Source organism: Mesoplodon bidens (assembly GCF_964165515.1).
Source record: "Mesoplodon bidens genome assembly, chromosome: 2".
NCBI lineage: Eukaryota > Metazoa > Chordata > Mammalia > Artiodactyla > Ziphiidae > Mesoplodon > Mesoplodon bidens.
Genome location: NC_138177.1, coordinates 42210180 through 42231884, shown reverse-complemented (window position 1 = coordinate 42231884; position 21705 = coordinate 42210180). Strand labels below are relative to the sequence as shown.

The 21705-nt window shown below is 33.0% G+C and overlaps 1 protein-coding gene across 3 annotated transcripts in view; it reads right to left on the bottom strand.

Annotated features, from left to right (window-relative positions):
• Positions 1–21705, bottom strand: part of SWT1 (SWT1 RNA endoribonuclease homolog) — a 99487-nt gene that overhangs the window by 59213 nt on the left and 18569 nt on the right. For all 3 annotated transcript variants that reach the window (XM_081223513.1, XM_081223511.1, XM_081223512.1), the window contains exons 7-13: positions 21180–21309; positions 20124–20225; positions 19530–19718; positions 13298–13391; positions 6630–6775; positions 4859–5022; positions 3351–3489 (exon numbers count right to left, since the gene is read on the bottom strand). In XM_081223513.1, coding sequence (XP_081079639.1) covers positions 3351–3489; positions 4859–5022; positions 6630–6775; positions 13298–13391; positions 19530–19718; positions 20124–20225; positions 21180–21309 — 964 coding nt within the window. The remainder of the gene's footprint in view (positions 1–3350; positions 3490–4858; positions 5023–6629; positions 6776–13297; positions 13392–19529; positions 19719–20123; positions 20226–21179; positions 21310–21705) is intronic.

The window sequence follows — 21705 nt, the reverse complement described above, 5'->3', positions numbered from 1 at the left end:
ACATAATAGATTTTGAAGGCATTTAAAATAACCATGCTACAATGTGTTTGTTTTGTTTTCTTTTAATGCTCAGAGCTTCAGAAATTCTGTTATATTCTGAAACACTGGCATGGTTTTTCACTGGCACTATGAGTTAAAAAAAATAGTTTCTCTGTGTAACTTACACAACAAGTATTTGCTTGTGAAATATTGAAAGGTTAAGTGAAAATAAAAAATAGATTTTCATAATTAATTACACAAATTCAGAAATTCTAATCTAATGTGATGGTTATAGCCAAGCTTCTGGCTTCCCTTTTATCAAGCAAACAACCAGTCTATCTCCTTACAAAACACTTCTAGTTATTATTATTTTTTTTGTGTGTGGTACGCAGGCCTCTCACTGTTGTGGCCTCTCCCGTTGCGGAGCACAGGCTCCGGATGCACAGGCTCAGTGGCCATGGCTCACGGGCCCAGCCGCTCCACGGCATGTGGGATCCTCCCGGACCGGGGCACGAACCCCTGTCCCCTGCATCAGCAGGCAGACTCTCAACCACTGCGCCACCAGGGAAGCCCCTAGTTATTTTTTAAATCAATGACTAGTTTAAATTCCTGTGGGAAAAGAAGAGATGAGAGATGCTACAGAAGACAGAATGTAGGTAAATCTCCTCAGAAGAAGAAACTGGGCACAACTTCTCTTAAGGGTGCTTCTCCAGGGTAGGCTATGTTTGGTAGGGCTTACATCCTTGAATTAATCATTTGATTTCTGTCTTACAAGAATCCTTTACTAAGATTATGGGCAAAAGTATAATAACAATGATCAATTCAGTACCTAGACACAACATAAAATCTATATAGTTGAAATAATTTAATGCTTATATAAGATCAATAATTATTTAGGTTAAAGTTAATAGGGACTACAAAGTCGGAAAAAGCTACTACTCATCTTCTACACAATTTTCTACAAATTGATCTAAAGATACATGCTTGGTATACTGTAGTTAAACACATGTATAATTCAACGGCTGAGGATACTATTAAAAGATTATAAACAAAATCATAAACTCTGATTTTTTCTAATTCAAATTTATTTTAGAGCAGAAGGCATTTTTATAATTCTATTATATGTTCTTCACAAGTCAGTAAATATTAGGCATCAGATTCTTCTAGATCAAGGATCAATAAATTATGCACACAATAATCCTCAAAATGAGTTTTTACCAGGAGCAGTCACCATCTCTTCAGTTTTCTTGTTACTAGAAAGAAATAGTTAGAGCTGCTGACTACTACCTCTAAGCTGTGTGTAAGAGCAAAACAGTGCCCAGCCCTGGAAAAAAGGACAAATGGAAGATGGCAACTAGATACCCCATTTTTGAAAATCTTGTTCAAGATGATTTACGGACTTTCTCTTTTTTTTTTTTTTCTGTATGCGGGCCTCTCACTGTTGTGGCCTCTCCCGTTGCAGAGCACAGGCTCCGGACGTGCAGGCCCAGCGGCCATGGCTCACGGGCCCAGCCGCTCCGCGGCATGTGGGATCTTCCCAGACCAGGGCATGAACCTGTGTCCCCTGCATCGGCAGGAGGACTCTCAACCACTGCGCCACCAGGGAAGCCCTATGGACTTTCTCTTTTGATAGAATCAACTAAATCATGCCCCTAGTAAACGATATGGACAATGTTTCTATATATCTTGTAAAACTGCTTTGGACACATGTCCAGTATGTCATTCCATGTATATATATATACATATTTATATTCCTTATATAATAATACCCCAATAAATATTTTCCATAGTTAAAGATCAATGCCTGGAAAGCGTGTCTTTTTTTTTAAAATCAGTAGCTTTTAAAAATAGATACTCAGGGCTTCCCTGGTGGTGCAGCGGTTGAGAGTCCACCTGCCGATGTGGGGGGCACGGGTTTGTGCCCCGGTTCGGGAGGATCCCGCGTGCCGCTGAGCGGCTGGGCCCGTGGGCCATGGACACTGAGCCTGCGCATCCGGAGCCTGTGCTCTGCAACGGGAGAGGCCACAACAGTGAGAGGCCCACGTACCACAAAAAAAAAAAAAAAAAAGATATTCATATATAATTCATAAGGTATTGACTTACACCTTATGACTTATTCCATATATAAGTCATAAGGTATTGACTAGGCACTTTAAATTCCCTGGGGAAGTTTTTAAAGATATAAAACATTTTCAAAGAGTTTATACTTGAGGAGAGAGAGAGAGCTGGCATACCCCTCCATAGAATGTTTTTGTTTTATCTTAGTTTCCAGGAAGCTTAGTGTCAAAATCTGTGTTCAAGTGTGTTCAATTGTTTTCACATGTTTTATAGTAAAACCATCTTTCTTATTCTTCATTACCTGGCTCTTGCACCTTAAAGCCTAACTTAAAACCTCCTGTACTCAGGTGGTCATGTAAAGGCTCACATATACTCAGTTATTTTTTTAAAAGTAGACAGGATATAACTAATACATAAAGTAATAAACAGAATAGATCACTTCATGTTAGAAGTTTAAGAAAAGTCAAGAACCAACTGAACATCCTAACAATGGTTATATACTTTGCTTTTTAAAGGTATAGCAAGACAAATCTAGTTGTTCACTTTGGACGAATCACTTACCCTCTCGAGTCTTGTTTCCTTAATCATATCAATAAAACACAGACTTTAATAACATTAGACCAGTGCTTTTCACATCTTTTGCTTCTTAGCAGAAAAACTTTTTCTTTTTTAATCATACATGGAATCTCTATATATAAACAAACAAAAGAAAGCTGAATGGCTAAAGTTGGGGTTGAGGGCCAAAGGCCCGCTATTATCAGGCTCCCCATCAACCTTTCCACCTCCAATCTGTGGCAACTCCAGAGGCACTTTAAGAAGGTTCTGTGCAACATAGTTTAAAAACTACCAACTAAGTGGTTGATTTTAGTCTCGTCTTGGTTCTAAAATTCACTAGGCACCAAAGCCAAAGGTTTCCTATTCCTTATCCATGTATTTTAAATAGAAACCTTGATAAACTAGTTTTTAAATTAGTACATGAAATGTAGTCAAAGTTTGTGTGTTAAACACGATGAGAAAATCCACATAATTCTATTTGCATACCTAAATAAACTTTAAAAAGTTTTCAAACATTATTAAAAATTATATATTCACAATATCCAGGAACATCAACAATGATACAATTAACAGTTACAAGCTCTACGGAACTGCATCCATTCATCCAGCTGCCATAAATTTCCTTAAGAAATTAGAAGTATAAATGGTTAAGAACTAACTGACAAATCTCTTATTAATTCATCTTCACATTCCATGGAGTATATCTATTAGTCTGACTTTAATACAACACTTCCAAAGACAAGATAAAAGATTCAAACCTTTAGAGAGATTTTCATATAGGCTTTCAACAGTTAAAAGCAAGTTCTTTTCCATAACTAATCCAAATACAGCCAACCAGTGTTTTCTAAAGCACTGTAATAAATGTTTTAGAGTCCATGGTGGTTTCAAGTACAGCACCTAGAAAAAAAGAGCATCATTGATTTACTTATTATTCCTATTATTTAAAAGTACCTATTTAGGAATTCCTACATATATTTCCAGGCAAAAAATAGTTGAATTCTTTTAAAACTAAAAGATGTTTTATTAAACGCCAATCACAATCTTAAAATGCTAATTCCACTGCAAATTGCTTTTGTAAAATTCATTAGTATTAATCCTTATAGCTTCAGAAACTGTGTGTGCAAAAAGAAAACACAGTTCTAATCAAAAGAAGCATAGTTCTAATCAGCAAAAGTTGTCGATCTACTTTTCAACATGGTCACTTCTATGAGCAAATCAATCTATTTCATAAAACTAGAGAAAATACTCTATATAGAAAAAAATTGTCAACTATAATTGACACTTGCTACACTCTTGTAAAGACATGTTTACAAAGAAGATTGATCATTTAGTACTACAAGATGTCAGCACATCCTTTTTTGAATCGTTCATATGCAATGACTTTCCTAGACTCTATTATGAAATCTAATTTATGTCAACCTTCCTAGAAGAATCTGATCATTCTTCATCATCTTGGTTCAACACTTGATAATATAATCAAGCCACACTGGCAAATATTAGAATCTCACTGAATATCGGGAAGAGATACAATTGATGGGAAACAAAGTTTCTCCTAATGATAAATGTGAATAGCAAACAAACATTAAACTAAAAAGGCCACTATTGCCAAATGTGGTGTTTTACTGATTGCAGAAAAGATGTGAACCTAAAGAAAATTCAAAATATTTTACTAATATCAAATTTATACTCTGATTCTCATATTTACATAAGTCAACATTTAACTTCTCTTTCTGAAAACATATTGCTAAGGTAATTCCCTATACTAGACATTTTGACTCAAATAAACTTAAAATGAGGTTTTCTGAATTCAATTTAAGCTCCATGGAGAGAATGTGTCTGATACACTGTAGACACACAATAATATTCGTTAACTGAAAAAAATGAATGATAAGATGTAGAGAACAAACGTATAGACACCAAGGGGGGAAGGGTGGGATGGGGTGATGGTGGTGGTGTGAATTGGGAGATTGGGATTGACATGTATACACTAATATGTATAAAATAGGTAACTAATAAGAACCTGCTCTATAAAAATAAAATAAAATTTAAAAAAAATGAATGATAAAATATAGTCCTAATCTTTAGGAAATGCCCAACACTTAGCGTTCAAAGAGTTATTCCAAAATCTTCAAGAAAAAAATACAATGTGATGTAGATTATTACAATGAAGCTTACACATCTTTTATATAAGTAATATTTCTTAAAATAAGGTAATAAATCTTTAGCAATAAAAAGGAAATTTTCAACTAAGAGTTGAAATAATCACCTCCATCCAAAGGTTTCCAAAAGCAATTTTCATTTCTGTTTCTAGTATTGAAGATAAAGCTGTTCCAAGAGATTTTTCGAGATCAGATACAATGCTTTCAAGTAGAATGCATAGCTCAGAGTCTGTAGATTCCTCCTCACAGCTCTTCTCTAAAGGTGTTGCTTCTTTAAAACAAATAGTTACAGGCTTTATTTAGGACACTAATGGTAGATATTTTACATATATAATTAGTATTTAGCCATAAATAATAAACATTTAATGGATATAATTAGTATTCGATCCTAAAAAACAAATGAATACTTTATTTTTGAAACAGTATTCATGGGAGTTCCCTGGTGGCCTAGCGGTTAGTATTCCAGGCTTTCACTTGCCATGGCCGGGGTTCAATCTGTGGTTGAGGAACTCCCGCAAGCCATGAGGCATGGCCATAAATAAATAAATAAATAAATTTAAAAATAAAAATAAAACAGTATTTAGAAACATTTATTTCCAGTATAGTTGTTTTAGACTCAACATAAATATATTACATTAGCAAAAGCTTTATCTTTTGACAAAAGGAGATGAAATGTTTTTACTAAAATAGAAATTGGAGAAATGTGTGTGATATTTTAACCAAAATTTAAATTTTATTATTTTCAAAAAAAGTAAAAATTAAAATAATGCTTTGCATCTATTTATAATAGAAAACCAAGAACTATGGATCAAAATGTGTTTTCTTCCAAAGATAATATATTCTTCTAATCGCAACTCATATCAATAAATTGCTTTGAAAAGACTAAAAGCTCTGACTTAACCACCTTTATTCCTCCCCCTTCTAAAATAAGTTTTGATTATTTTAATTGATATTATTTCAATATAATTACTACTTTGACACCTGCAAACAACTGCAATTTCTTTATGGCAAAATTCAATGTATTAAGGGGCTTATCTCTACAAATACAAACCAAGGATTTAAAATGACAGTAATATAATGGGCAAACAAACGCATGTTTCCCTTGAAAAACCATATACTAGAATATTCTGTTACTCCCTCTAAATGCCATTTTGAGTATTATGACAAAAGAAATTTTATTATCAAAAAGGTCAAAGAAGTAGCATGTGATACATGAATACACAAAGCATATACATATGCTTTTAGAGACTTAAATAATTATTTTTCCCACAGAGGGAAATGGAGGGATATATTTTTAAATTATGTAAGATTTAATATATTTCAACAAATATCAAGCCATAGAACAGATTATTCTGGTGGAAAAAAAGAGATAAAACAGCAGTATTGCCTTTAGCTTTCTTAAATATTCGTTCAAATTAAAAAAAAATTATTACTAGAGTCCTTCAAGTTTCTCTATTACTGAGTTTTTACTGTATTAATAGAAAGTTATGAATATGGAACTAATTTTTAAAATAAACTAAAAATTTCTCTTTACCTCAAATGAATATTTCCTGTAGCTACTATTAAATTTAGAAGGTATACACTAAGGTAAAAAATATGATGCACACAGTGATTATAAATATATAAAAATGTATGTGAGTGTGTAGACAAAAATTCAAATTAATTTGTAAAAGTATATGTAGAAGGCAATAATGTTATATTTTCTCTTGGATTACCATTATAATATTCATTCATCTCTACCATTTGTGCCAGAAAATACTCCAAACAATGTTACTTTCAATGTACAAAATAAAAATTTACTATTAATTCCAACTGTTATCAATATTCTTAGTACATAAAATAAGATATATTTCTAATTATTTGTAGTAAGAATACTACCTGCTTTCAATTGTTGTTTAGATATACAAGGCTGATGACATACAACTGTGTTCAGAGATAAGTTTAATAATTCTGCACTCATTTCTTCTTTACTGAGTGACTTCACACCACTTATTAGGCCTTTGTTTCTTAAATTTCTATCATCCCTAAGGTTGGGTTAGGAGGAAAAAATATTTTATTTTTTATAAGATAAATCACATGGCAACTAAAAACACATGGAATCTAATCAGAGGTTGGTGATTCTCAGCATATATATTAACAAACGATAACAATTTTTTTAATATAGAAGATAAATAAATATACACTAGAATCAAATCATCTGAGCTTTTGAGAATAATTATTATTATTATATATTGAATGTTTCCCAGGTACCAGGCACTGTTCTAAGCACTTTATATATATATCAATCCATTTAATTCTCACAACAAACCTCTTAGGTAGGAGTGGTACTAATTTTTATCCTCATTTCACACATAAGAAAGTGAGGTATGGGAAGTCCCTGGGGGTCCACTGGTTAGGACTCCACGTTTTCACTGCTGAGGGCCTGGGTTCAATCCCTGGTCAGGGAACCAAGATCCCACAAGCCATGCGGCATGGCCAAAAAAAAAAAGAAAGAAAGAAAGAAAGAAACCAAGGTATAAAAAGGTTAAGTAACTTGTCCAAAGTTATACCCAGGAAGTGGGAGATGGACTTGGACTTGAACACAAGAACATGATCATCCCAAGATAAACACAGAGAGCCATAATAAGTAATTTACACAGGGTAAGCAATTATAAATTTACTTAGAGTGAGCATAAGACAAGTGATGTGAATTTGCTATTTGCTGAAAGAGCAGTATGATTAGAGCATAGTGCATGAGACCAGTTTATGTGGCTACGGAGAAAGGCAAGAACATTAATAAATGGAAAGAGATTTAAGGGCTTCAATGGGGAAATGACATGATCAGATCTGTGTTTACCAAACTGTTGTTCTTGCAACTAGCAGGCTTCCAGCTTTTGTTAATGGCAGAGTAGCTTGGTCAGACTAACCCTTCCACAACAAGAATTAGAAAATCTGGACTAAAAGCAACAAAAAAAGACAACCCCCAAAAACCCTATTTGAAGGCACTAGAAGGCAATCAAATGTAGGCAGAAGGTGGAGGGGAATCTACATTCAAGAAGCAGATGCTGCACTGTTAAGAGCTACAATTTTCTATCCTTTTGCCTGAGGGTATTCCCCAATTCATCAATGCCTTACAACAGAAAGCCACAGCCTTTATGGCTTGAAATGTCAGAAGGCACTGTTCAGGACTGGCCAGAGCATATAGAAAGTTAAGGGGGAACCTGAAGAAGGGAGGAAACCACAGAGAAGGTAAGTCCTAAAACCTGCGTATAAATTCTGCCCAGAAAAAAAAGCAACATACTGCCAAAAGACAAAGCAATCAACAGAACCAGACTCAGACATGACACAGATGTTGAAGCTATCTGATAGGAAATTTTAAATAATTTTGATTAATCTGTTACAGGCTCTAATGAAAAAGGTGAATAGCATGTAAAACCAGATGGAAATGAAGAATGCCCTCAGCAGGCTCCTCAACAGACTCAACACAAGTGAGGAAAGAAACAACATACATTAAGACAGGTCAAAAGAAATTATCCAAACTGAAGCAAAAAGAGAATAAAAGGTTAAAAAAATACATAAGAGCTGTTGGACAATATCAAATGGTCCAATACACATGCATGGATTAGTTGTCTACTGCTGTGTAACAATTAATCCCCAAAATTTAGCAGCTTGGAAAAACATTTATTATCTCACACAGCTTCCAAGAGTCAGGGATCTGAGAGTAGCTTGACTGAATGGTTCTGGCTCACGGTCTCTCACAAAGGTGAAGCATGCTATTGCCTGGGGTTGCAGTCATCTCAAGATTTAATTGCTGCTCATTCATGTGGCTCTAGGCAGGGAGTAGCCCTTCATTGGTTTTTGTCTGGAGGCTTCAGTTTCTCAGCATGTGGGCCTCTCCACAGGGCTCCTCACAGCACGGAGCTTGCTTCCCCACAACAAGTGATCCAAGAGAGATGGAAGAAACAAGAGTGCCCAAGAAGGAATTCCCAGTCTTTTCTAACCTAATCTAAGAAGTGACATACCATCGCTTCTGATGCGTGCTATCTGTCACACAGACAACCAATCCTGGTACAATGTAGGAAAGGACTACACAAGGGCATTAATACTAAGAGGCACAGGGAATTCCCTGGAAGTCCAGTGGTTAGGACTCTGCACTTCCACTGTAGGGGGCCTGGGTTCCATCCCTGGTCAGTGAACTAAGTAAGATCTCACAATGCAGTGCAGCCAAAAAAGAAAAAAACAAAAACAAACAAACAAACAATACTAAGAGGCAGGGATCACTGGAGCCATCATGGATGCTGACTACTACAATGTAATTCTGTCATACCAGAAGGAGAAAAGAAGGAATTGGGCAGCAGAAATATCTGAAGAAATATTTGGCTGAGAATTTTCCAAAACTAAAAATGAACACCAAACCATAGATCCAAGAAACTCAGAGAATGTTAAGCAGGATAATGTCCTCTCCTCTACCACAAACAACTGGCCATAACTGCTAAAGACTGCTAAAACAAACTGCTAAAAAAACAAAAGACAAAGTCTTAAAGCAACGAGAGGGAAAAAAAAAGACACGTTACACACAGAGGAAAAAGACAACATTCACAGCAGACTTCTCATCAGAAACCAAACAAGCTAGAAGAAAATGGAGTGACACCTTTAAAATACCAGAAGAAAACAAAAATCAACCCAGAATTGTACATCCAGTAAAAATATCTTTCAAAAATAAATAAATAAATAAATAAATACAGACAAATAAAACCAGAAAATTCTCTGCTAACAGATTTAACACGTCAAAGAAAGTTGTTTGGGCAAAATGAATATGACCAGAAATCTGACACCAGACAGAAACTTGGATCCAAAAAAAGAAATGAAGAGTGCTAAAAATGGAATGCAAGATTAAAATATTCACTTTATTTTTAATTGCTTTAGATGGTAAATGGCTGAAGCAAAAATATTAGCAAAGTATTTTGTTTATTGTTTCTGTAAAAGTAAAATATATATATGACAATGATAGCAAAAACGGACAGTGGGAGAAATTCGAAGCATATTAAAATCCTTACAATACACATGAAGCAATATAATATTATTTCAAGGTAGACTTTGATCAAGTAAAGCTGTATATTATAAACACTGAAGTAACCATTAAAAAGTTTTTTCAAAAAGGTATAAAGTCAATAATGGAGATAAAATGGCACCACAATTAATCCAAGCAAAAAAAAAGGAAAAGGAAGAAAAGAATAGCTGAACAAATAGAAAATAATTAGCAAAATGGTAGATTCTGATCCAACCAATTAACTGTGAATAGTAGAACCTCATCAATTAAAAAGACAGAAATTGTCAGAATGGAAAAAAAGAAAAGTACCAACTACATGCTATCCACAAAATACTTACTTTAATATAAAGACACAGATAGGTTAAAAGTAAATGGATGAAAAAGATATACTATATAAATATTAAGCAAACAAAACTGTAGTAATATTAATACTAAACAAAGGAAACTTCAGAACCAGGAATATTATCAGTAACAAAGTGAGACATTGTATAATGAGAAAGGTGTCAATTCACCAAGAAGACAATCCTAAATGTGTATGCCTCTGACTACAGAGCTTCATAATACATGAAATAAAACAAAGAGAACAGAAAGGAGAAGTAAACAAATCCACAATTACAGCTAGGAATTTCATTACTCCTCTCTCAGTAATCACAGAACAAGTAGACAGATAATTAGTAAGGTTATAGAAGACATGAACAACACTATCAACAAAATTGACCTATTTAAAATTTATGGAATACTCTACCCACAAGAGCTGAATACATTCTTCTTAAGTGCACATAAAATATTCACCAAGTTAGACCTTATTCTTGGCCATAAAACAAAGTTTAACAAATTTAAACGAATAGAAATCATATAAATTATGTTCTCAAGTCATAACAGAATTAAAGAGCAAATCAATAACAAAAGATAACTGGAAATTTTGAAAATATTTGGAATTAATTGCAACAAATATCTACATAACTTATGGGTCAAAAAGGAAATTATAAGGAAAATTATAATTTTTTTTTTTTTTTTTTTTTTGGCCACGCCGCATGGCTCCAGGATCTTAGTTCCCCGACCAGAGGTCGAATCCAAACCTGGGCCCTGGCAGTGAAAGCATTGAGTCCTAACCACTGGACTGCCAGGGAATTCCTGAAAATTATAAAATATATTAAATTGAATGAAAATAAAAACACAACATATCAAAATTTGTGGCATGCAGCTAAAGCAGTGCTTAAAGGGAAATTTACAGCAGTCTCAAAAAATGGTCTAAAAAAAAAAAAAAAAAGTGGTCTAAGCGTCCACCTTAAGAAACTAGGAAAAGAGCACAAAAGGGGCATGAGAGTATTTTCTGGGGTAATGGAAATATTCTATGTATCAAGAGGGATGTGGGCTACACCAGGGTATCCACTGTCAACACTGTATAGTTAAGATTTGGGCATTTTAATATTATACATTTTCCCTTAAAATAAAAAGAACTGTATAAAAATAATCATATAGGGGGACAGGGAGTAGATGGAAATATAGATAATAGAAGAATGGTAGAATCTTGATAATTGTTGTAACTGAGTATTTAGGAGTTTATTAACTCTTCTTCATTTTGAAAGTTGTTGAAAATCTTCATCACGTAACTTTTTAAAAATTAAAAATACCATTATTACTTTTTGAAAAATACATGGAAAGTAAGTATTGAAGTAGAGAGCATAATGGGTCTTAGAGCAGAAAAGGAACAGGAAAAATAACATCACTTGACATCGGATGGTGGCAGAATAGACAAAGAAAAGAAGACCATACAAGACCTGCTATTTAACTGGATATAGATTACGAAGGAAAGGCAGGAATCAAAAATGACTCCTAGGTTTCTGGCTTTAGCAAATGGGTGGAAGATGGCACTTTTTATTCAGATGGAGAACAGTTTAGAAGGAAAGATCAGGAGTTCATTTTTGGAGATGGTGGGTTCCAGATGTCTATGAGACATCCAAACAGAGATATCAAATAAGTAGATGAATATACTAGTCGAGACTTTAGAAGAGAGATATGGACTGGAGATATTAACTGGGGGTTGCTGGCCCATATTTAGGATGGTAAATGTGAGTAAAGCACTTAGAATGAGGTATAGTATATAGTGTTTATAGAAGGGTTCTCCTAATCACCGTTGTTATTAATATTAATTATTATACTCATCATCCATTTAAGTAATATAAATGTATCCTCACATTAAGGATGTGTGACTTAACACAGTATGATTACCACACTTTATAGGAAAAAATAAAAATATAAAACAGGCTCACCTGATGATGTCAGTTAAAAGTAAAGTCTGACTACAAATTTTCATTTCACTAAAAACTGTTACATCTGTTAATTCCAAAACAGTGACTGCAGAAATAATGGAGAACTGATAAAATCTCACCAATTTAATTTTCATTCTAAGTTGAACTAAAAAAATAGCAATTATATAAAAATTATCTCTCAATTTTAGTTTATCTCAAATTCAAAATGATTAACATATTACTAATACTATTTCAGCCTTCAACAAACTCCAACATGATATCTTATGTCCTAGATTAAAAAATAATTTGAAACTAGAGATAGAAATCTCTAATATTTCCTTTAATATAAAAAAATAACATTATCTTTGAACACAGCTAAAATGATAATTGACCAAGCCCCCTTACAAGAAAATCTTACGGCTATTCATTTCTATAATCACTCCATTTCAGAGAACCTAGGCATGATCATGAAACTGTAAAAAGCCCATTTTTCAGTGAATACAATTCAGACTAAAACTGCAAATTAAAATTGCTCTTATCAGTTCCTTTAAAGCCTTTTCTTATACATGATGAATACAATTTTGCTTAACATTATGATACTTTTACCTTAGAACTAAGTTATGAATACATTAGTTGGGAATGGAGGAATGGAATGAGGAAGGGAGGAGGAGGAAAAAAACTCTTATTGAGATAATTTTATGTGCTAGGCACTCTTCTAAGTCATATATATATATTTTCTGACTAAATACTCACAATAACCTTATAAAGGCAGGTATTATTATCCTCCCTATATTTTACACATGAGGAAACATTAGGCAACTTTCCAAGGTCACAAAGCTGATTAAGTGGTAGATCCAAAATTCCAACTCTAACTCTATCACAGGCATCAAGGATATAACTGCAACATAACTTAGCCCTTCTCCACAAATTAATTAATTAGTTAATTAACTCTCCTGCCTCATGACCAAAAATGTCAGATTTTTATTTCTATTTTGGGGGGATGTTAAATTGACTTTCCTTGCTTTTTCAAAAGTTTTCTAAATATCAAATAACTTAAGTTGAAATGAAACCATGAGATTCAAATCTCATTCTTCTATAGCTTGCACATTATAAGAATATGAGATATAACTGAATATACTTACTGGCAGATTTAGAAAAGTATGTATGTTTTTCATCTTGGTATGGGGGACACAGTATGATTTTTAAAAATTCTTTAATATAAGTCACTATTTTTAAAAAAAGAGTAAAATGATCATGAAACTCACGTGCACAAAATAACAAGAGAACAAGGGAATAATTCTTGGTACTGAAGACAGCATTTTAATACACGATCATCATTGTTTTCATCACTCAATCCATCTGCAAATTTAGTAAAAGCAACAATCAATAAGCACACTAAAAATCTGGGAACTGTATGAAGAATCTAGGCCTTATTTACAAATCAAATCATCTATAAGAAAGAAAACTTTTTAAATAAGAAGAGGAAGATAAGACACAACAAAAACAATGCCTTGAAAATTCTGGATCTAGAATTCAGGCAGCATATAGTTGTGGGTTTAATAAACTGATTAGTTTGCTACTATCAGTAAAATGGAATAGGATATGCCTATTAATAAACCCAATGGAAAAATCTGATCAGTAGGTTAAATGCCATATTAGAAACCAAAAGCTACAAATCTAGTCTCAGTTCAGTCACTTAGTAACTTAACATAAGTAAATTATATGATTACATCATGCTTAAAATTAACAACTTAAAAGAGGTCTGTAAAATTATAAGCAACTGTTCTGCCAGCAACAGAACCACTTTCATGTGTCTGCTTTTTCTTAAACTCTAAGCAATAACATTTAGAGAGAGATGTACAGGAGAAGGCAACACAGGCGCTAGGCAGAGAATACAAAAAGTAATTTCTAACAAATGCTAATATGTGGCTGACAGAGTGTCCTCTAGCATTCTCCAAGCCTTAAAGCATGTAGTAAGTTTGTTTTTTTGTGAAAATAATGTAATGTGTAGGAATAGGAGCAAAGACAGCATTTCCTATAAGTCCTTACACTACCTGACTCAGAACTCCCTGGGGTACTTACCCAGACCCATTTCTGGAAAAGAATCTTTGGAGCCTGGACCCAAAGATTGATTTAAGCCTTTGGCAACTCTCTTACGCACTGAAATTCAAGATGTACTGGACAGTGAGCCTCAACTTTGTTCCCAGATTATAACCTTTTTTCCCCTCAACTTTTAGCCTACAGTTACTTAGTCCTCTAAACTTTCAAATTAGAAAATTCATTCATGCATTCAATAAATATTTATATAGGGTCTAATTTGTACCAGGTGCCTATGCTAGGTAATTGGACATTCAAAAGACAAGTTCTTTGTGGTCTCACAATCTCATGGTGAAATCTAGACAGAACTCAACTGATCTCACAGCATGAGCCTTAGGGAGATGTGATTCAGTTCTTTAATCAGACAACAAGCCAGATAGACAGACATATATTATAGCAGTCAATTTTCCTTCTTTTAGCTCACAAATACCACAATAATGCAAAATGGGCAGCTCAAAATCACTGGTTAACTTTAGTAACTCAATTTGACCAAAAAAAGGATGTTTAAAGGCTACAGTACATGCTCTAAAGGTATCAAAGTTCAAGGTTACCTGTTCTGTCATTTTTTCTAGGACACATGGGCTTGGAAGATATACCTAAAACTACAAGAATATTCATGAAATATTTTATCAACAAATATTTTTGAGCACCTGCTCAGGTACTATTCAAAAGTGAACAAAACAGACTCTGAAAACAGACTGATCTGGGTTTGAATCCCTGCTTTCCCACATACTGGACATGTAATAATGGACAAACTGCTTAACAGGATGATTAAATGAGAAAATTTATATGAAACACTTGGCCCAATATATGCTTATATCATGTGTTCCTTAAGTAGCATATATATATTACTTAAGACTCAGCTTAAATGGCACTTAAACAGCAACGACCTCTACTAACATTCAATACCAAAATAAGTTCTGTATAAATTATAGTTAATATAATTTTTAACATTTAATAGAATTAAAGCTTCTCAACAGCAGGCCTTGTATGTCTCATTCACTGCTGCAGCCTCAACACTTAGAAGTGTCTGGTACAAATATTTGGCAGATAAATGATTCAACAAAAATATAATAAAAGAAAATATAAAAATGATGGAACAAATGTCTCATGTGGGAGGGGTCAGATAACTTTATTTTTGCTTTTAATTTATTTTTATCTAATTATAAAAATAAAATAATTATAGAAAATCTAGAAAATTCAGCAAATATTAAGAAAATTAAAATAACTCATAATTCCATCAGCTCAATATTACCAATACCCACCATCTATAAGTATACACGCATAATCTAAGAAATTTGGGATTGTACTTCATATTCTTTTAAATCCTATTTTTGTTTTTTATTCTTTTTGCAAGTTAAAGTGAGTCTATTAGTGTCAGCCCTAATCCAATAGGACTTTGTATTCTTATTAAAAAGGGGAAATTTGGAGACAGATGTGCACAGAGAGAAGACGATGTGAAGAGACATAGGGAGAAGATGGCCATCTATAAGACAAGAAGAGCAGTTTGGAACAGATCCTTCTCTCAAAGCCCTCAGAAGGAAACAACCCTGCTGACACACTGATTTTAGACTTCTAGCCTTCAGAACTGAGACAAATTTCTAAGTGGTTTTTTGTATTAATTTTTTATAGATTCCATATATAAGTGATGTCATATGATATTTGTTTTTCTCTAACTTAATCTAAGAAATTTGGGATTGCACTTTATATTCTTTTAAATCTTATTTTAATATCACACGTCATTAACATTTTTCAAAATACAATATTCTCTCATATGGCTACATCATTATACGTAACTTCTCCAATTGTTAGACAGTCAGATTGTTTCCAATTTTTTTGCTGCAGAAATCATGCTGTGATGAACATTATTTATATAAATCACTGTGAGCATCTCTGATTATTTCTTTAAAATAATTTCTAGAAAGAGAACCACCTCTTTTGGCTTCTTAATACACACTAATAAATTGCTCTCCTGAAAAGTTACTAATTTATATTCCCAATGCACTGAGCACTGTGTTCCTATCAAGTGCTGGGAAGGAGTAGCTTTCTAAACATAGAAGCAATAAAAAAAAAAAAAACAAAGGAAAAAGTGAAAGATATAAACTAAAACTTTATACATGAGAAATTAACAATATTAAAAACAGCAAACAGACAGGAAAATTTGCCTTGAACAAAGGACTGACTAGTTGTACTTCTTCTTCTGTGAATTCCCTATTAATAATCTATGTCCATTTAGGGGAAAGGGATTTTTAGTTTTTCTAATCAATCTGTATAACTTTCTCATGTAAAAGGACACAAAAGAATTATCGCCTATTCCAGACCATAAATCATTAAGTAATATATTAGCTCAACCAATCTTCACAACCATTATTTTCAGGGGGAGGTCATTTCCCCCCATTTCATTTACTCAGTTTCCTCACCTTTAACTTTCCCTAGGTCAGCTTATAAACCCAGGTCAATCACATTTCAAATCCTATTCTCTTCTCACAATAATGCATACTACATCAAATAAACACAATTTTGAAAAGAGTAAGGACAACACTAAAATTATGGTCAACTAAGGCTATTTTAACACGGACTATCTGCCTTCAGTTTGTGGCATTTTTCTTTTTTTTAATGGAAAATGCTTGTCTAAAAAAATACATTGTTATAATACTGGGATTACATAAAAGAAAATAATACAGCAAGATAAGCAATTATTAGAGTTAGTGGCAAATGTGCTACACAGATATAAAGTGTATAGACTGTTTTGTTCTTGCTTTTCTCCAAGCAAGTACTTTAATTTCACTCAATAATCCTGAATTAAGTTTTTTCATAAGAATTTCAATTTACCATTAGAATATAAAATATAATTTTACTATGATAAACATGACTAAGGATATTGCTAAAGGATATCATAAAATCACTATCAACAGACTAAATGTATTGAGTACATTAGATTTTATATAAAGAATGTTTTAAATAATCAGTTTGACAGATAACAATAATACAGTGAAACAAATACAGGATTTATCTGACACAGAGAATTACACAAATAATCTATCTACAGCCTTATAACTAAAAGCGCAATTTAACAAAACAAAGATCAAATAATACCAATTTAAGCTTTAAAGTGAAATATGGATTTCAAGGAAGACCCAGAAATTGAAGCAGCACAGAAGTTTGAGACCACTACTATGATTTATCCTCCTTAATAACCCAAAAAGCATAGACTGAAGAAGTCAAAGTAACAAAAAAGCACATAAAAATGAAAAATCAAAAGAAACACAACAAGCATCTATAAATAATAAATGAGGCCAAAATATCTACTCTAAAATTAGCTCTTCTAAAATAAGTCTCAAAGTCAACCTATTGAAGAGACAGATATTCCATTTAGGACAAGTTCTTAACATCTCTATGTCTCAATTTCCTCATCAATAAAATGGATCTAAAAAGAATTTATCTTCCACAAGTACTATAAGGTTTGAATGAGATATTGGCTGTAAAGCACTTAGAAAAGGGTCTGGAGAGTAATGGCCACGTAAGTGTTGTCTATTATTATCATCATCTATATAATTATATAATAAAACACAATTTGTATCAACTAACAAAGAAAAACAATAAAAGATTAAGAGTAAAAAAAAATTCCCACCTCTTCTTAAGGATTGGGGTTTTACTGAAATGATGGTTTAGATCAGAGGTTTTGTTAACTGCATGGCTGTTTTTTTAAAAAGTCCTATCTATTAGCAATACATATCAAAGTACTACAGGAGTTCCAGGAGTTGGGGGAGAAGGGGAAAAGGAAATGAGAGAATAAACAAGAATGACAAAATTGTTGAGAATCACTGAAAATGAGTGAGAGGTACATAGGGATTCGTTATATTATATTATATTATACTGCATTTGAAAGTTTTCATAACGGAAAGTAAAAAAAAAAAAAGACCATCTAAGGTGTTCAATTTAATATAATGTGTTTTTAATTTTAATATTTTTAATATTTTCTTAACTCTAATAAGTGATTTTTTTTTAGTGGTTTCCTTTAAAAGCTCTTAAACAGCACATGATGTTCCTACTGAAAATGCATAAACATTGTATTTGGAATATACTAAGAGCTAATAAATATTTGTAAAGGGAATAAATAAAGGAATTAATGGGAGAGGCCCTTTCTCTTCAAAGATTTAAGACTAGACAGCTGTGCCAAAAGCCTTCTCAGGGTTAATTTCATGATTAGATTCATCTAAAGATGAATTCTTTCATATCCTATGGTAAATATGGATACAGTAGACAACATAAATCCATATTTAAAATAATATAAATCTACATATACAAATATTTCTGAGTTGGAAAGAAACCAATTTTTAAAGAATGAAATATGTCCTCTAAATGTATGTATAAACTCTGCAGAGGCAACAGTGTCGCTTTACACACAGATCTTTTTCCAAATAGTTATATAAAACATGAAGAACAAGGGGTGGGATAGGGAGGGTGGGAGGGAGACGCAAGTGGGAGGAGATATGGGGATATATGTATATGTATAGCTGATTCACTTTGTTAGAAAGCAGAAACTAGCATACCACTGTAAAGCAATTATACTCCAATAAAGATGTTAAAAAAATTTTTTTAAATAAAAAATAAAATAAAAACATGGGGGCTTCCCTGGTGGCGCAGTGGTTGAGAGTCTGCCTGCCGATGCAAGGGACATGGGTTTGGGGCCTGGTCTGGGAGTATCCCACATGCCGCAGAGCAACTGGGCCCGTGAGCCACAATTACTGAGCCTGCGTGTGCGATGAAGAGTGGCCCCTGCTTGCCACAACTAGAGAAAGTCCTTGCACAGAAACGAAGACCCAACACAGCCATAAATAAATAAATTAAATTAATTAAATTTGTATTAAAAAAAAAAACATGAAGAACATACTTAGGTTCTAAGATTTTTAAATGACTAAAAAAAAAAACTAATACGGAAAAAAAATCAGGAGAAAATCTATAGACCTCTATAATAAAAATACCTCCTTATTACAGGTTCTGACAAACCAGAGGAAAACAATGCCTGCCTCTGCATTATATTAACTGCATGCAGTGATGATTAGAAACACAGATCACTCACTGGCCTCATCACTCAACACGGTATTTTAAAAAAAGAATCCAAAGTACTGTAATATAGACAACTATGCATACAGAACTATACAGTCACTCTCTGTGAAATATGGACATAACCTAAGAAGGTCTAGGAGAAGCAGAAAAATAAAAATCAAAGGTCTCCAAACAAAGCCTAACAGAATATGCCAAAGCATCACTATGCCCTGCCATTTCACACTGTAATACTGCTAATTTTTTTTAAAGTTCTGCACCATTTCCCTTCATTAATGAGTCAGCATCCAAACAAATCTTAATCAGGAAGCACCCTGAGAGAACAATACTTACAAAGTTTTTGTGATGCAAGTTGTATTGACTGACCCCATAGTTTTCCATCTTGATTTTTGAGACTGTCATTGATGAAATGAACTGCAGGTATAGCTTTGTGCTGGGCATGTTTCAGGAATTTTCCTGCCTTCATACGATCCAGCTCTTGCACAACAACCCAGGGAATTATTAACACAAGCCTGTCAAAGCCTAAAAAATAAAAAGATTCCTTAGACGTCAACAAATATATATTGAGCTACTAAATCAAACTGCTATAGGAGAATTAAAAGTTTTAAAGAAATTCACAATCTAAATGAAGAGATAATAGATAAAAATAGGAACTAAAATCAGATATAAGTGTCAAGAGAATGTTACAAAAATAAATACTACTGGAAATCACAGAAGAGTAAGTTTAGAAGCTAGGTTAACCTGTAAAGGCTTTTTTTTTTTTTTTAAACTTAAGTTGATTGTGCTTCATATATATATACACACACATACTTAACAGCATATCCAAATGGAAATAAGTTTGTGGGGGGAAAATACCCACATCACTGTTAATATAAAGTATCAACTCAAATAAGAAAATTAGAATCGGTAAATATGTTCTATAAATACCTGAGATTTCTGTTGTCTTCAAAATTCTAACAAATTTGAGATGATTCATCAGTATATTTGTGTCAACAACAATTAAAAGCTTTTTGTCTGAAGCAGTATTTGCTAGAGAAAAAGAGCAAAGTGAGGATTTCATGACATTTGATAACAGACTTGTATAACAACTACAATTTTGATATCACAGAACTTTGATAGCATTCTTAAGGCAGTACTTTAGACAATAAAAACAAAAATGCATTTACTCCAATTCTTAAGAGAAAGAACAGTAATCAGTGTTTAATTATCCACCAGTAGAATATTGTATATTGCTTACAGGTGGATTTTAACTCAAATTAACTTGCACCAGCAGTAACTATGTTGCCAAACCCTGTACTCTATCACTGGTAGTTATGTACTTAGGAATCATAAGCTAATTTTAATGTACTCTGAAATACAACTGAAAAAACAAATATGTGTAAATGAAAGAAAAAAGATAATACTAGCACAGTTATTTCATAGGGTCATGTGAGGAACAGGTAAGTTGATGCATAGGAAAACACTTAATAAATTGAAAAATCCAATGTGAATGTAACATAGCATTACTATTTTTACAAATACAATTCAAAACAGTATACTAACATATTTTGGGTAATATCTATTATTATCTTCTCCAAGGAGTGAGAATAATCACAATTTTACTCTATAAATAAGAAATCCATGAATATAATACCCTTGAGCAATTTGCATTATTTCTGATCAGTGCTTTACAAAGCTGAAATTGTTAAAAGTTATGATTAAGAGCAAGAATAAAAGACAGCTCATAACTCTGATTACTGCCCCTTGGCAAAAGGAGAAAGAGAAAATATGTCTAACTGCTTAATAATGTGAGATATATAAAGCAAATGATGATAAGACAAATCTTAGACCTGATTCCTGTAGCTAAAAGAAATATACTTTATTATTTCAAATAAGCACATCTTAACATTTCTCCTCTAAATATTATAAAAATTGAATGTCGGAACATTAATTCTTAAGAAAATATAGGAGATCATAAAACTGTCATATGCATATAGGACATACCAGAAGAGGAATGTACATCATCTTCCACCAAGTCAATCTCCATACTTGTTAACTCTCCAGAAGGTGGAACCACAGGTAAATCCACACTTTTTCCCACACGTGCAGCGTGAAGCTCTTCTACAATCTGCATCTAAATTGCAAAAGACCCGCAGTAAAATATTTTGAATTATTTTCTCTGCAGATTAATAAGAGAAAAAAGCAATTAATTCTTAATTAATTCACTTAATATGAGATAGTTTGTGGAAAGAAAAATATTTACAAAAATATGAAAGCCACATGATAAAAGAATACAGATTTATAAACATACACAAGGTTTCTAATATAGCTCTTCTCTTCTTACTTTATTATTTCTGCAACCTTAGGCAAGCATATTATTTAACAACCATGGGTCTCAGTTTATCTACACAATAGGAATATTAAAGATCTGTATCCTTTTAGTATCCTTCGTAAGGATTAAATGCAATAATGTGAAGAACCTCACCCAGAGCCCAGTACAAAACAGACTTCCAAAACAAGTTAATTCTCA